The sequence below is a fragment of the Cotesia glomerata genome, linkage group LG4, assembly GCF_020080835.1.
Source record: "Cotesia glomerata isolate CgM1 linkage group LG4, MPM_Cglom_v2.3, whole genome shotgun sequence".
NCBI lineage: Eukaryota > Metazoa > Arthropoda > Insecta > Hymenoptera > Braconidae > Cotesia > Cotesia glomerata.
In genome coordinates this window covers 8,594,469-8,611,917 of record NC_058161.1, presented here as the reverse complement: position 1 = coordinate 8,611,917, position 17,449 = coordinate 8,594,469, and the positions used below count along the sequence as shown (strand labels likewise).

The following is a 17,449-nucleotide window of genomic DNA, read 5'->3' as shown; positions in this document are numbered from 1 at the left end:
TTTATGATCATTTATTTTTTAGTCATACTTACTTTAACAATTTTTAAAATCAATATTTGTATTTTTAATATTTATTATTTATTGGAGGTAAATATTGCTTAACATGCCTGAATATTTATTAAAAAGTATCAAGTTATTCATTTATCTATTAAAATATAAATTTAAAAATATTGATTTTAATAATTGTTTATAAAATAGGGCTAAAAGTTAAATTTACATAAAAACTAGTGATTTATAATAAATAATGAGACTGATAATAATTATAATTATTATTGTATAAGGTTATATATTTATTCTTACAAATTATTAATTTGTTAGTACGTACATATTTGCGCCAGCACAAAAAAAAAACGGTTTAATTCATCCAATAATTTTGTAACACTAGACGTGGAAGCAAGGCTTCCCGTCTTTTATTTCTTCAAACCACCATATTTGTCTTCTTTTACTTTCTATTTAATAATCATATTATCTACATAGATAATCCATCAAGTACTCCATAAAAGATTAATAAACAATTAAATTTTAAATTTTGAGTATGATTGCTTCCGAGTTAAAAAAAAAAAAAAAAAAAAAAAAACATCTCTGTTTACTTTTGTTGCATTGTGCTCAGTTGAAAAAAGAAATAAAATTGGCTGACGACTATATTTACAGGGCAGTGTTGCGGTGCGTCTGAATAATAATGAGACAGGCACAAAAAGTAGTGATTGTATACGTTGGTATTTACAATAAAAGTCTATTGTCTTCATAGATTTTATTAAAACATAAAACCGCTTTCTTTGTTTGAATCGTGATAGCTTTTTTGTTTTATTAATATGTTTTATTCATTTTTATTTTAATATTAATTTTCTGTGGTTATTAATTTGTTGGCAGTACCTGGTGGTGGAACACGTGAAAGCGATTTAATTAAATGAACACAACGGTTTAACATACTTCTTTTTATATGTGTAATATCCAGACGACCTACGACACTGATCGATTCTAAATAAAATAAAAATATAAAATAATAACAATAATGAAACGTTATTACATTCGTTGTTGGCGGCGGCGATTATTATAATCAATTTGACTAAATAAACTTGTCACAGCCAGTGGAATCACGTGGACACGCAACAGATTATAATTACAAATATGTATTGGTATAAACTGGTTGCAATTCCACAGTTAAAAAGAAACGTTAACACATTGATAGACAAATTATTATTTTTTTTTCTTCAGCTCTCTCGAGTTTATGAAATGATAGCCAATTCTCGATTATAATTAGAGTGATAACGTCTAGTGGGATGGCTTTTATCGTTATTATACAAAAATAGTTTTATATACTTTGATTAATCAATATGATAATATATTGACAGTCGAGAATTAGAATACTATCATGTTATTATACTATTATATTAAATATTAATGTAATAATGATTCTAAACTCGAGAACAGGTTCAACAAAATCTTTTGTTTCGTACACGAGTGAAACTTTAATTTGTATCAGTTATTATATTATTATTATGTTATATATATAGTATTTATATTTATATAGGGCTGATGCGATTTTCATTAATAAACGAGCAACGATATCAGAGTAACAAATACGGTAGCCAACGTAACACTTAAAAATTTCTACAGTCCTAAACTATTGGCTTTGACATTTTTTATTATCGCTATCACCACCGTCATAATCGTCATTATCATCATCTGGTTATATCATTGTCGAGCTCCGAAACATCCACTAGAGAGAATAACGGCTATGCTTTTCACAGCAAGTACGATCGCAATCGCAGCAGTTGATAAAAATAATGTTCATTACGACAGAACATTTTAGTTGAGTTTATCCAGCTGTTGGTTTATTTTTTTTATTCATCTTAAGACCGTATGGAGGATGTGCTTGAAGATGAAGACACAAAGCGGTTCAGCTTGCTGTCTATGATTATTTCATCTCCATTTCTAATGTTGTATCGGTACAGCTGTTTATTGGGGTACAGCATTTCCTCTGGACCGTACTGAGTTTTCATAACCTAGTAATTAAATTATATCATTAATTATCAGTTTTTAAATTAAAATTCTGATTGATTACTTTGGTCAATAAAAACATCCAAAAATAAACAAGTAATAACGTTAATTAAACCATAAATATTCTAGCTTTTTACACATTTATAGATTTTTAATTACTTAAACCATCAGCAGTCAGATTGTGAGGATTTTGCTTCAAGCTCAATTTTCTTTTCATTACCAAAATAAAACATTGTGAAAAATTAAGCTTTATAATTATTAATACAGAATACATTTTACCTGGTCAACGTAAAAAAGTCTCATTCTATTGGCAGGAATTTTAACCATCGACTCTAGTTTTGTTTTTAGCTCAAAAACAGTTCTATAGACATCTACACACCGCACCTGAAACATTTAACATAATTAGATTTCTTGTAAAGTTAATTATCCCAAATAAATCAAATAATTTACCTCAACGAGATCGCCATAGGTAAACTTTACTTTGACACGTTTTTCTGGCGTGAGGTCAACACTGACCAACGGATCTAATTTTCCATGAATACCAACAAGCTCAGCGTACCTTGAAACGATTCAATTAAAAAAAACACCCATTAATTACGAGTCATGAAACGCCGCCATGGCCTCCGTCTTTAGTAATGACAATTGATAAAAACCTTTCAGGCCTATCCGCTTCCGGTTTGTCCATGTAGTACCGAATAAATGCTCGCTCAGCGTCCTCGCGTTCCTGCGAAGATATAACCCCGCCGCCATTGAGCGTTTCTACGTTTGGAAGTTTTGCTATCAGAAGCTGCCGTCTCTCGTGCTCGGTGTACTCTCGAGGACTCTGTAAATAAAAATTAAATAATTAATTTATCAACTAATTGACTTCACTTAGATTATATTCTCATTATTGACATCTCAATTTTTCGGACATTAAGATAATATAGGCATATCAAGCTAGCAGTGGCAGAGCCCATCTCAGACGGTCATTATTATTGATTTCTCGGAATCTAAACAAGCAACAATATTCTAAATAGAGAAACTAATTAACAACAAAAAAGCAACAAATTTAGCACCATAAATAAATTTTGTTGCTTGAATAATAAGTCAATGCCTGATGGACGAGTCCATGCTAGCTTGATAGACCTAGATAATATGATTACCTCAAAGAGTGGACAGCCTTGCATCCTCAGAGATTTGAGGGCAGGAAACCGCGCAAGTCTCTCAACGTCATCCCAAGTTGACAATAATGTGCCGTTGACGTTAAGAAATCTTAACATTCTAAATGGATCATGCGAGGATGGAATTTTGTTACCACTTTCGCACTCACTCTCGCTTCTGTTGTAGGCAGTGCAGTTTTCTTTTCCAAATATTTTTTCAGGCATGGTTTTCACCCTCACCTCGCCATTTTCTTGAGGCTCTGTTTCTTGGACCATCATGAATTCTGAAGGGACGTTTTCGTTTTCATCTTCTTCCTTAGACTGCTCGACAAAAGTCGGAATCGCTTGACACGGAGAACTTCTCTCATCGTAATTGCGATTTTCTTCGGCAAGCGCAAGAGATCTAATGGGACACTCGGCAAGAACAAGGCTCTCAAGGTTCGAAAATGAGTAACCGAGTTTACAGATTTCCGACCAACTTTCAACTGGATTACCTGTAAAGTGTAATTTCTTCAGAGATTTATTAATATTCTCAGGCTTACGGTGATCCAAGTCAACAGTCTTAAATTCATTAAGCGACAAATGTAATTCTTCCAAATTAAGCAGCAGTCTAACTAGATCCTGAACAGTTGCCCATGAAATTCGCGTGCCATTGAGCACAAGATTACGCAATGATTCATATCTGGCATGCTTAACTTCCAATGCCTCGGCTAAGCTATTAAAACTTAAATTAACAAATTTTATTTTTGGCATGTGCTCTAGAATACCAAAAACTTCATCCCACTGTGATAATTTGTTTTGTGCCAAATCCAACTCTTCGACATTTTTACATTTGTTACGTAATTTTTCGGCATCATTACCAGCACACTCAATGTCACAATCTTGTAACACTAGTAAGGCTGGAACTGTGTGACGTGGTGATTTTTTTGGAATAAATATACTGACAGAAAGTGCTGCATTTTTTGGTGATCCTGATAATTCGGTTTCTTCATCTGTTAAGCTACATTCAGAGCAATCTCCAGCCGTGCTCCCATACTTCAACTCCAGAGCCTCTAGGAGCGATGGCATCTTTAGAGCATTCTGAAAAATAAAAAAATTATTTCATTAAAATATTTTTATAAAAATTACATTTAAATACATATTATATCAAATTTTTATTAAAAGCTATTGATTAATTAGGTAAATAAAACAGTTGTTGCAAAAATTATAGAGAAATTTCAACTATTGACAAGATGGCGGACACCTGATTAAAAAATGGTGGCTCTTGATTCATATGAAGAAACTATTGACAAAGTAAAAACTTTCTTTCTTTACAAAATAATTTTATTAATAAATTTTTATATTTATTTGAGAAATATCCAATTAAATTTTATCCAAGTATTTGAAAACAAAGAAAAAAGAAAAAAAATTTTCAAAGCAGGCTTAATCTAAAAAAATTTCAAAGTGAAGAAATCAATTATAAACAAAGGAAATGCCCTTGTCTAAAAATTGAAGGATAAATTGTTAAAAGTATCAGGAACAGTAAATAAAACAAAACAAAATGGCAAAAAGTCGAGGGCAACAACATTGGAGACATTAAGTATAAAGAAAGAACGAGATGAAAGAGATACAGAATCTTGTCTGACCATATTGGCTAAGGTCGGAGCATTGTCTTTTTTTTTCAGTTAGAAACCGGTACTGCAATTCCCTCGAGCTTATTCTCAACGTACACTGATCTAGCTGTGCTAAAATACTCCATACTACATCCACAGACTATTCAACAACTACACACTCATTATTCCACAGCTATTCTATCCATTTCAACACATATAACACGGATGAACAGAACATGCAGTGTACAATATTATATATGATACAAAGGTATCCTCACTCTCACATGTAAAGAATATATTCAATATTTCTATGTTATTCTTGCTAGTGTAGCACGTGTGAGTGATCTCAGTTGACTCTTGCGCCCACGCGGTATAATAAAACTCCAACACATCCTAACCTATAATGTAACACATACACTGAAAATTGCACATCGTCAGCCTAGGAAAATCCCAACCGGTTAGTTCTGGTTTCAAATAAACGAACTTTGTCATTCAGCCATGCTCAATACATGTAATTTCATAACCGTTTATCACTTATGATTAATGATTGATAAGTATCTTTTTTTTTATGCTGTTATTAAAATTTGTTTTTATTTATTGTACTAATTAATTATTGGCTATTTTAGGTTAAATGATTGCCGTTAAAAGTCACAATTTATTACTTCTCTAACATAATAGAAAGATGACTCAGACACGCTTGGATTAATTTAACAAAGTAAGATTAATTTATTATTAATAATAAATAAAAAAAAGGAAAAAAATTAAAACGTAGTTTTAAAGCAAAATGTTAGTTCGCCGTTATTGTAGAGTAAATTGAGGGTGGGAATAAATCGTGGGTACCCGGTGTAGGATTGTAAACAATGTGGTCGGGAGGTCACGATCCTTTTGCGTATCCTCAAGGTTACGTATCGATTTTAAAATTCCTCATGTTTTTTATATTTAATTAAAAATATAAATATACACATATTTTAACATCTCTTTGTTCTCATTACAAGCATTACATCTGACGTTTTGCGTCTTGTGTTATTCATTAACCCACTATTTAATATTGTATCTTTGAAGTGGAGTCAAGACTCAAGTGCGCGATCCATCGCTTCGTTGAGTAGCACAACACCTAACCAGAAACCAGAAATAGACAATATAACATGTGGTTAAATTACTTAATTTCAAAATAAAATACGAGTTCGACGTACGTTTTTAAACATCCACAAGTTACGTCAGATTAGTTTAGCTGCGCCAGCAAAACTTGTATCTCCGCTGTTTGGCAAGCTGCCTATTATTTACGTGTCTTTAATTCCTTTAGACGTAACATTTTTTTTTTTATATTTATTCTTTGTCTTTATTTTTCAACGGTGGTCTGGTTTATTTCAGATAAGAGGATTAAAAGAAGTTTTCATGATAAAATTATGCAGTCGGGGAAAGCATCGCTGAAATTTCCCAGGTCGTTGAATGCCAGACGAGGCGTTTCCTTTGACGAAATCAAACAACTACCAGTTGTTAATTTATATAAAAGTGTTTAGACTTTATTATTAATTCAGCTGACGCCGAGTTCTTTTTTATGTCTTTGTTAGAGTATTTTTAATTTCATAAAAGGTTACTCAATAATTTGCCTTTTAGTGATGAGTATTACCCTGATTATCCCTGATTCCGAAAAATAATTTGAAATGATTACCTTTATGTTAATTGTATATCTATATAGTATTCAAATCAGATGCTTTTAAATTATTTCAAATCATTTCAAATTAGATTTCTTAATCAGGGATGACTTGAGTTAGCGTAATTTTTAAATTTCTATTACTATAGTGACATTATATACATCTAAAACTATCAGATACTTTACTCCAAATGACTGTTAATTTAAAGAAAGTTTAAAATATTACTACGAGCTTTAGTTTGTACATTTCATTAAGAATTGCTCGTCACAACGAAAGTATGGTGTGTGATTTAAGGTTATCATGAAAAAAAAACTATTTTATTTCTTCGGGCTTCAATTGAATTCTATAATATTATGATATTTTTTTGAGAGCTCAATGAATCATTTTAATTTTTTTATTGTAATGTCAATTATTAAATTATTTTAAATCATTTACAATTAAAACAATAAAGTTTGAACCGGATCAGCTGTGAAGCCGCAGCCATATTGGTTCCATTTTATTTCTATATGCTGTAAAGCGCTAGTAGCGCCACTTCATCAAAATTACAGTATTATTGTTTACTTATTTTCTACAGATTTTTTCCGTGCTTTTGTAAACTGAAAGTTATTATTGTAAGATTTGTATTTCAATATAACCATTGAGACGTTATTGAATTTTCCGAACCTTCTAATGAAACTTTGAAATAAAAAAATGAATAACGTTCAATAATTTTCTAAATATTACAATAGAAACGTAATTTAATGACAAAAATAATAAATTATTGCTTCTTATAGTTTATCATAAAATAATAATATAAATTTTAAGGAAAAACAGCGAAACAATTGGCTCAATCTTACGCTTGGCTTTAACAATCTGGTCATTGTTTTATCGATCGATAAAAAGTAACTAGGGTTTTTTTTGCTTCGATAGTATTTGTAGTACACACACGTACATTGTACAGAGAATATTGTGAAGGTAGTTAGCAACTTGCACCTCTCGACATGCACGTACACTTAACTGTCTGTACGTAACGTCGGGCAATCAGTTCAACGGCCATACCACGCGAAATTAACTTTCTCCAGGCATTTTGCTTTTGCTTTACTACTGTAGTACACTATTATAAATTATAATATAATAATATAATGTATACAACACTATGGCCTTAGTAGTAATAGTAGTAGTTTTTTATAGTCATACTTTGTAGTATAAAACCGCAATAGTAGTACCGCTGTAGTTGTATAGTAGATGCAGATATCGATGTGCATTCAGAGCGCAGTAGTTGTGGAGCTGAATATATTGGTGAATAGGATGGCAGAGAAGCTAATGCAATGTAGTAATATAAACCTGTACTGCCTAGTTTTATGTGTGCATGACTAGGTACTTGTATCTATAGAGGGAAGCCTGTGCTCTGTAGTTTTAAGTAAAGAGAACTCCGGCGTACATTGCTCCTATCCAAGTTATAGGCACATTAGATTCGTGACAGCGACTTCTTGTTCATGCTGTGCGCCATTTAATGCATCGGGTGACGCGAAAGTATACTTCGTCATAAAGAGTCGAGGTTTTCAAGTAATATTTACAAATAATAACGAAAATGTTCCTACATAAATCTTTTTATTGTATGCTGTAAACTTTTACTAAATAATATACGATACCATTTTTAGACTAATCGACAAAGTTTATCTTTTGTAATTAATGTGAGAACATCTTAGAAAACTTTATTATTATTATTATTGAACAATTTTCTAAAAAAAAGTAACTAGACTTCATAACTGACTCTTAAATTTCAATACGTCATTATAAGTTGTAATTTTATTCTTAAAACAAAAATTACAATTATGTAATCGATACAATGAGTTTCATTTTTTTTTTCTAAAAATATTTAGTTTTTTTTTTGCAATAATACAGCATCGTTCAGAAGTTTTTAGCTATACTGTTGAATAACTTTACTTTTAATTCATTTTCAATGAGTCATTCAACCAAATCAAGATAATTTAAATACGTAATCATTGTCAGCTTTTTATAAAACTACTGAATTTATTTTTTATACGAAAGATGAATATTTTTTAATTTTGTTACAAAAAAAAACTGTTTTTTCATTTTCTTTTTTTGTGTCGAGAAACAATGTAAATTAAAATTTTTCTCGATTATTACTTAAGATACTTTATAATAAGAAAAAAATTTATCTAAAAATAATTTATTTTAAAATCACTAACATGATATTTCAAGGTTTGTTTTTTCAATTTAATTACATATAAATAAATTCACTGTCACGGGGTCTAAAAAATTAAAAATAAATTCATTAAAAAGAAGGCCCTTGAAAACGAAAATAAACTTTATGGGTGGCATAATAAAAAAACAGATGACATGTAGCAAGTATATCGAATTATTGGAACGGTCAATTATAGCTATTAACATTTGTATTGGCAAATTGGCGACAGGTGCGTCATGTTACAGTTGATTGGACCTTTAATTTCTTGCATGTGTGAATTTGTGTCCGACGAATGTAAAGCTCATGTGAATAAAATACGAGTCCTGGATCTGTTGTGTGGGCATATAATGTAATGTTGAATCTAAACCTACAACCTATATCCTTTATATTACTTCTCTTCTCAATTGACAAAACTTTAGTTTTTTCTGGTCGATTTTTCGACTCAACATTTTTTGTTATACGCTTCTCTATTTCTATCACTATTGTATCTATTTAATTATTTGTTTATCTGTTTATTCATTTTTATCGAGCTTTGAAATATAAAACGGATATCAGCAATTTTCCACGCTGCCATAGGGAGATTTATCGATGCCCACTTATGCAATTAGCTGTCATGCAACCGACATTTCTCTTTCTCCTGTTTCTCTACACAACTGATAATTAAATTCTATCATTATTTTTTTCTTTTTGTCTCTATTTCTCATATCATTATTGTGGTTTTTTTTACAGAGTATTCAAACTCACTCCACTTTTTTCTCTCGTTTTCTCAAAACTTTTTATTTGCTCAATGAAACTGAGACTTTTTATTTGGTTTAGTAGATAAATAATATTATCGATTTTTCACGTCGTAACATGTCTAATAAAATTAAAACACCGAAGAAATATGATTACTTTACATGATTTATCGAAATTTTTTATTGGCAGGGTGCGAAGTATATGGTGGGGAGGGCTGGCGCTGACTACCACTTTTACGTGTAAATCTTATGGGAAGAGCATGATTTAACGCTAATGGCGGCCACTGAAACTAAATTACTCCGTTTGATTTAACATGGGAAAAGCATGAAAAATGAGGGCAGCACCATCGTGCACCTAGCCAATAGAAAGAATGTAGTAATTTCTTCAATCATTGATAAAATTTACATTTTAAATTGACTGCTTTTTTCATGTGTTTGCAACGCCACTAACCGCCGAAAACAACAGGATGAAAACATTAATAGCAACAAATACATGTCACTAGTTTTGAAAATGATGTAATTAGTGACAATATATTAAGAAAAATTGATTGATGATTTTTAATAAGAATATTAGTAGTACAAATTTGCAGCTAACGAAAAAAAAATTCGATTGTTTTATTAAGTATTTCAAAGGATATCTTACACACATCGATCCGAAGCCGACTAACGAACTATAGTACGACTTTTCGACTTTTATTTTTACGTTACAGTAATTCGCTTTTATGTTTTTTTTTTTTTCAACTGTACAGTTATAAAATTTGTTAATAATAGTATATAATTAATAAAAATATACTTCAAAGACTGTAATTATTTTATAACTAATGGAATAAATATCAATATTAACGTTAAAACCAGATCAGCTGTGAAGTCACGGTCATATTGTTTTTATTTCCACATACTGCATAGTACTATTTTATCAGAACTATAGTATTATTGTCTTCTTTGCTATTAATGAACCTGTTTTCTTCTTTTATGAAACTGAATGTGTATTTTTTTTCTCTACCTCACCATTATCGATAAATTTTTTGATTTTTTAAATTTCTTTAATAAACTTTTTGAAATCATAAACTAAAACTAAACTTACCTAACATAGTTTTGTAATCTTAATTCTTAAACTGACAAAAAAAATTAACTTGACTCAAGAAAAAAAAATTTTCAATTTTTCTTAGCGGGAAGTTAAAAATTCATTTCGAAAAGTTTACTCGAGCATAAAAGTTCTTAAACTTAAAAATTTTTCTTGATTTACTAAAATTTTTCTTTTAGAGTAAAAAAAAAATTATCTTGGTTCAAAATGTTTTTACTCGAACCAAGTTAATTTTTTGAGTAGGAATTAGCAGTTTTTCTTCGATATTTTGTAAAATTTTTTATTTCGATGATTACTTTAGTTGCTCTAATTAATGTTTCGGTTTGACTAAAAAATAATGACAGTAAACAAAGTAACTACTAACTCTACTTTATTAATAGCCAATTGGATAATAAACAACATTAATATCCTCAACATAACTACGTTTCAGCCAATATTCGGTCAGTTATTTATATCTCTACAAAACATTGCGTCAAAGTATCAAATTTACCCATAATTTAATTACCCCCTAGTGTTCAAAGTTTTTGTTAATTAATAAACTCTGTGTAAAAATAACCAAAAGTAATTTTGTATCTAAATGAAAATAAATGTGACAACAACAATAATCATAATTATTACTATCATTATTATTATTATTATTATTATTATTATTATTATTATTATTATTATTATTATTATAACAATAAAAAAATTCCATTACGAAATACGAAAATAAAATCCTCATCCTCATGACTAGGTCACTTGAATATCAGGGAGCTTCTATTCTGCTTCTGATGCGAGTTTGCGCTCTCATACATCATCAACGCCAGCACAACTAAACACAACAAGTTAAGTCAAGTCTTGACGGATAGATAGGATGGAATAGAGAAGCCTTCAAGTCTAATTGCAACTACTCGTTGGTTGCACGGTTGCTTGCATGCTATTGCTAGTTTAGATCTTAGATCCCAAAGGTCGAGATACCCGAGTAGAGCCAACGTTAGCCAGTGCAACTCCAATTCAACTGGTCCAATCACTCTTGTGCTAGCAATGTGCCCTACTACACCCGAGTGAGATCTCAACCGAACACCAAAGGCTTGATGTAATAATTTAAACTGAATTAATTACCCATTATTTAATATCCACTTTGTAAAGTCATTTTTATCCTAATTTCATTTTAAAGTATTGAAGCGACCTACATTTTACGAATTACTAAAATAATATTATATATATACTGTAACTTAACTGTATAAATAACTAAAAGCATCAAGGTCGCTCGCGAGGTCTTAATAGAACTGGAGACAGTGACCTATTTACATTTTACTCTTCATAAAATCTAATATGCGTGTTACACTATTTAGAGTACACCGCAAGTTATTTAGTGACCTAGTTGCCAAATAACTTTTGTACTTTATGCGTTTTTCCACGCTTTGTTTAAATCATTTCTATTAGTATTGTGTTGCAATAGTACCGTGAAAAAAGCTTTAGGTAATAAAAAAAAATTACTTCATAAACTTTTTATCACTGAAGTGTATATTAAAGATAATTATAGAAAAAATTCAATTGAAAGTAGTTTACGTGGATGGCAATTGGCTCAAAGTTCAGATGCAAGGATGTTATTATGATTAAGCTCAAACGACTCGATGAATTGATCTGATTTCTTTAATTATACAAAATATTAGAGCTTTACCCGTGAATTTTGGGATAAAAGTAATTATTTTATTTAAAAATATTAAAAATTTAAAAAGAAAAAAAAAAGTTTAAAACATGTTTATCATGAAAAATTTAAGTTAAAAAATTGTAAATATCTTCTAGATTTTAATCAAATATTTTTACAAAAAAGCATTAAAGCGAAATTCAAATGTTTTTTATAAATTTTAGGTTTAAAAATTTAATTTAAATTTCATCCTTGCAATGACAAACATTTGTTTGAAAATCTATCAACTATTTATTGCAAAAATTGTTATATTACATTTAATTATGCAATTTTTTAAATTCTTATTAATTGGAAAACAAATTTTTTTTTTAATAAAAAATAAGATAAAATTTCTTTAATTTTAACAATTAATTATGAATGTAATTATTGAATTTTTAATTATTATGATTATTTTAAGACGTTCATATTTGAATTTTTCAAATTTTTTAGTGAATGCTTAATGGGTAAAATTTTGAGTTTTCCAATTAAATCTTCATGATTATTACAATCTTCCGAATAGCTTAATGATCAAAGAGCAATGAATTTATATTTAACGAGTCTTTGTAGTTTTTTTTTTTTTTTTTTTAATGATTATCGATAACAAAAAAAATAATAAGTAAGACAAAAAATTGAATTGTACGGCTAAAAACGTGTGATGTATGTTCATACGGAATAAGAGTTTACTGCGCACAATATTGCCATCGGTCGCGGACAAACATTCGAGTTACTCATTTCCAAGGCTATAGATTATCTTTCTCTCTTCACATTACTTATTATATATATATGTATTATTTTATGTATGTATGTTCCTTTGTTCATATCAATTTATATTACACACCGATACTTAATTCTACCGCTACCTCTCTATCTTTTGCTCATTTTATTCCGGATGAACCTGAGGAATCAACATGCACATACACCTTCTGAATTGCGGTGTGTTGAAGTAATAGATCATATGTATGTGGTAAAACCGTATATGTATATTTGTAGAGATAGTGCACAAAGACGTCGAGGAATATCTCAAAGTTAAGATTAAAAAGAGACTACTCGTACCCGGATATGTAATTTACAATTTATCTTCTATTCAATTTTTGATATTATTTTGAAATTTAGTGTCAATTTTGAAAAAAATTTTTTTTCAAGTTTTTACGAATTTTTTTTTTTTTTTTTTTTTTTAACAACTTTATTTTAATTGAAATATTTCTTTGGTTGAAAACAAAGTCAAATCCAAAAAATTTTTTCTATGAAATACAAAAGTTAAAAAATGTAAGAAAATTTTTTGAAAATAATATCTTAGAATTATTTTTAAAAGTATAATTTTATGTATCAAAAAATATATGAAAAAATTTATTTTGATGAAACTTACTAATTTAAAATACAAATTTACCACTGAATTTAGAAAATAATTTTTTGAAATTTTCATAAAAAATTTTGTTATTAATTCAATTTCATTTTAATCAAAATATTTTTTAATTAAAAAATGATTTTCTATAAAAAACACAAGTTCCAAAATTAGATATTAAAATTTTCGAAAAATAATATTCTAGGATTTTGTTGTACAAAAATATCACAAATTTATCATTTTTTACTTTCAACTTCTTAATTATTATGTTTAGTTTATGAAGAAATATTTCAAATTTGCAATTGATAAAGATCAATGAAACTTTTTTGCTTACAAATAAAAAAAAAAATTTGCAATAGTCTATAGTACAAATATATAAACAGAACAATGGCCTCTTTTTTTTGTTTATTCGTTCTTATATTGTTATTGACTCTCGCTTTCATATGTGCTTGCATCTAAATAACCGTAGCGAGCAATAGTAATTTAAGTGCGCGCTTTCGAAATAAATGTGTATCACACACGAGAATAAAATGAAACGATAGATATAATATAATAGATATGATACGGGTGTTGTTATAAGAAAGCCAATGCTCCATTGGCCTTGGTAGTCCTCCGTCACGCCGACTGATCCTTGATGCATCGTATATATCATAAATCGTATAAATTTATATTAATTCGTATCCTCAATAATTATTAAAGTCCTCGTTGAGTAAGCCCGCCCAGTATTTATGCATTACATTTTTCATTTAAAATACCCTCACTTTCCAACAACCTGCAAAACAATATTAAGATAATAACAATGATAATTTTATAATTTACGTTTAAGAACAATTGCTTTTTAGTATAAATTTATGAACAATAAACCGCGAAGCATTGCCTAATAAAAAATTAAAATAATTATTTATTTATCGAAACTATTTGACGCGAAGTAGAAAGGAATAAATGGCGTAATTCATTACTTTCATTTTATTATTACAACAAACAAGTACAACTGCTGCTCTACTGACAACAAATCTCTCTTTACAAATAATAAATTTTCAAAATGCGTGACGGAATAAATATAGCAAATTAATTCGTGTTAATAGCTCTGTTATTAATAAATTAAAAAAATTTCGCTGTTTTTATTTCTTTATGATCTTTGTAAATTTGTTTAGTCTTAACAATTTGCACTTGAGAATCAACCTTTTAAAATGCTTCAATTAATAATAAAATAATAAATTGCTTTGTACAATAAAACTACTAATTTTTTCTAAAGAAATAATATTAAAAATATTAACATTTAGCTTTGATGAAAATTCTGATTATTAATAAAGAATTTAAAATCCATCATTTTAAAGCTTAAAAAAAACATTGTGAAATTTTTCTATTGAAAAGATTAAATTAATAAGAATTCATATTCTTTTTTAAACACTGAACAAATTTAAAGTCAAAATATTGTCCTTTCATTGACGATTCATTTGAAAATTATCATAATTTATGTTTAATCAAAAGATCCGTTATCGGTTAGAAGAGTGTAAATACTGTCTTTTAATAATATTGATCATGAAAATATAAACATTTTCTGTTAATTAAAAAATACTGACTGTTTTTTCAACAAAATTATGTTTTCTATAAACGTAAATGTTTTATTGTAATTATAAATAAATAAAAACAATATTGGTTTTTATTTTTACCTAAGTGATTAAAGAAATATTTCCTGTCTATTAAAAATATTTAAAGATAAATAAATATCTACACTTTCCTTTAATTAAAAGAGTAATTTAAAAATAATATCTTTTATTTTAATTATAAGATTAATTTGAAAATCGCGTTACGTCTTATGCTCGTTTATTCCGCGTTTATTTCAAAGAAATACAATCAGAGGATTAATTCATCATGTAATTATCATAACTTTTATATCAAAAGATCAATCCAAACAAAATGCTAATGTTGTCATTAAATAATTATACAAATAGAAAGGCTAGATTTAATTTCAATACCCGGGGTTAAGATCTCACGTTTATCAACGCTCAATGCCGTAATGCAATATCCCATATAATAACCCGATATAATATTCACCGTAATGATAATAAATTATAATCCAATCATCATAATCATCACCAGAATAAATAAACTTACATAACAATATTTTTCACTGAACTTGTGTTGGTAATCACTCGTGCAAAACTACGATTTAACGCGGTCAGATATTTATAATAATAATAATTATATAGATGATAAAAAACACATTTCAACTCAGTACCATGACAATTGCAACAACACAACCACCAGAAAAATCATCACGCTGGATTTATGCTGTTACAATAATAAAAAATACGCATTATTATTTTCATCATGATTACTTTTGATGACAGCAAACAAAGAACTACCCTCTATCGAGCCAGAGTTTCGACGATATTCGAGAATCGATTCTTACTTCACAGAACAAGACAGACAAACCTTCTCTTCTATTACAAAAACCTCTCTAATATTTTTATACATTTGTTTCAATTACCTTGACGGATCAAGAATTTTAAAAGTCCACTTCACCTAAAAAAAAGAATATAAAAAACATAATATATTATAAAATTGAGGTAGAAAATACTCACTGTTTGTTACGTTTTTAAAAATTCCTCGGGGTTATTCAAAATCCACAGGACACATTCGTATACTTGATACTTGTTGTTAAAAATAATTATATATTTTATTATTAATTTCTTTGTATTTGCTAATTGAAAATAAAACCGCGCAATAGATGTATTTATTTGTCTATTAAACGTCACAAGTTGACATTCGCTGTTTTTATTACTTCTTGATAAAAAAACGAACACTTAATAGGTTAGAGTTTAAAAAAAAGTAGTTTAGCTTTTTAAAAAATGAATAACAGTTTAATGTTGTAATATAATTATAAATAAAACGGAGTTACGAACAAAATAAAGCGTTTAGTTTGCCGTCCACCGTTCAACTGACGCTTTGTTTAGTAAACAGAAACAGCTGAGTTGAACTGATGGTTTTATTACGAGTATAAAGAAACATTCACATTGATAGAGAGAAAATGGAGGTGGTATAGCTGGTAGATGACGTACAATTCTATCAGTTCCATCTTTACCGACTGTTGTTTCTTAAAAATAAAAAAAATATATATATACATGAAGAAATAAAACATAAAATGCGATGATAAATGACTGAAAAAAGATCATAAAGATGAAGATAACATTGAAAAAAAAAAAAAAAAACAAAAAGGAGTAAATAAAAAATGAGGAAATAATTTACCGAGATTAATAGAGACCATTAATAATGATGTAACGCTGGATTAAATATTACGGAAATGTGTAAGATTTACTTGTATTATATATAATTTAATTATTTTTGATCGTTTATTTTATGACGCAATTTGTTTCAAGAAAATAAAAGAAGTATTATTTATTTTAATATTAAATTATGAGTGATGCAGTGAAAAAATGATAATTTAGAGGTGGATTAAATAGTTGTAATAATTGTTGAGAAAGGATAAATTTAATCGTGATTAATTCAGGATGTGAAAGTTTTTAATATTAAAACTAAAACAGGTTAATATAAATTAAAGCGAGAAAGCTGGATGTAAAACAAAAAATCCTTTCTAATTGTTAATCATTTTTTTAAATATCTGTTTGTTAGTTTTTTTAATCGTTATAATCTTGATTGGTGATAAATGAAAAGACATTTTTCTTGAAACTAACAACTGCGCAATCCTTAGAAGATGAAGATATTTTTAGCACATATTTCATAGTCTTTTTATAATTTTTTTTTAGTAATAATTAACTCACGAGTTGTTTATAGTGAAAATAAAAGACATCTGACAATTTTTGACATTTGATAAACGAATTAGATGATTAATCCTGTTGATGTTTAGTTGAGAACTTTATTGATTTGTAAAATAATTAATTTTTTTCTTATACGTATCAGGATTTTTTTTTGTAACCTTCTACTCTGGATGTCATAGAAGAAATGTCTCCTAATTTATCAATAAGCTATACAAGCATGGAATTGTAACATTCGATGCTTGTAAAGATCGACCATCTTG

At 28.4% G+C, this 17,449-nt stretch overlaps 1 protein-coding gene and 1 long non-coding RNA gene across 4 annotated transcripts; one reads left to right on the top strand and one right to left on the bottom strand.

Moving 5' to 3' along the window:
- Positions 1–266: 266 nt before the first annotated feature.
- LOC123264123 (tubulin-specific chaperone cofactor E-like protein) lies at positions 267–16,398 on the bottom strand. Of its 3 annotated transcripts, XM_044727234.1 has the most exons (7): positions 15,996–16,398; positions 15,902–15,936; positions 3,144–4,220; positions 2,655–2,824; positions 2,452–2,560; positions 2,281–2,385; positions 267–2,006 (listed from the first exon to the last, which is right to left on the bottom strand). In XM_044727234.1, exons 3-7 carry the CDS (start codon positions 4,206–4,208, stop codon positions 1,854–1,856), a joined length of 1,602 nt encoding a protein of 533 aa, XP_044583169.1. In that variant the 5' UTR covers positions 4,209–4,220; positions 15,902–15,936; positions 15,996–16,398; the 3' UTR covers positions 267–1,853. The 3 variants fall into 3 exon arrangements, with proteins under 3 accessions (XP_044583169.1, XP_044583168.1, XP_044583170.1); XM_044727233.1 differs by lacking the exon at positions 15,902–15,936; XM_044727235.1 differs by lacking the exons at positions 15,902–15,936; positions 15,996–16,398 and adding an exon at positions 15,526–15,764.
- On the top strand, positions 4,810–7,044 carry LOC123264126. Its single transcript, XR_006509276.1, has 3 exons — positions 4,810–5,243; positions 5,359–5,447; positions 6,104–7,044. It is a non-coding gene; the product is annotated as an uncharacterized LOC123264126 (long non-coding RNA).
- Positions 16,399–17,449: the final 1,051 nt, after the last annotated feature.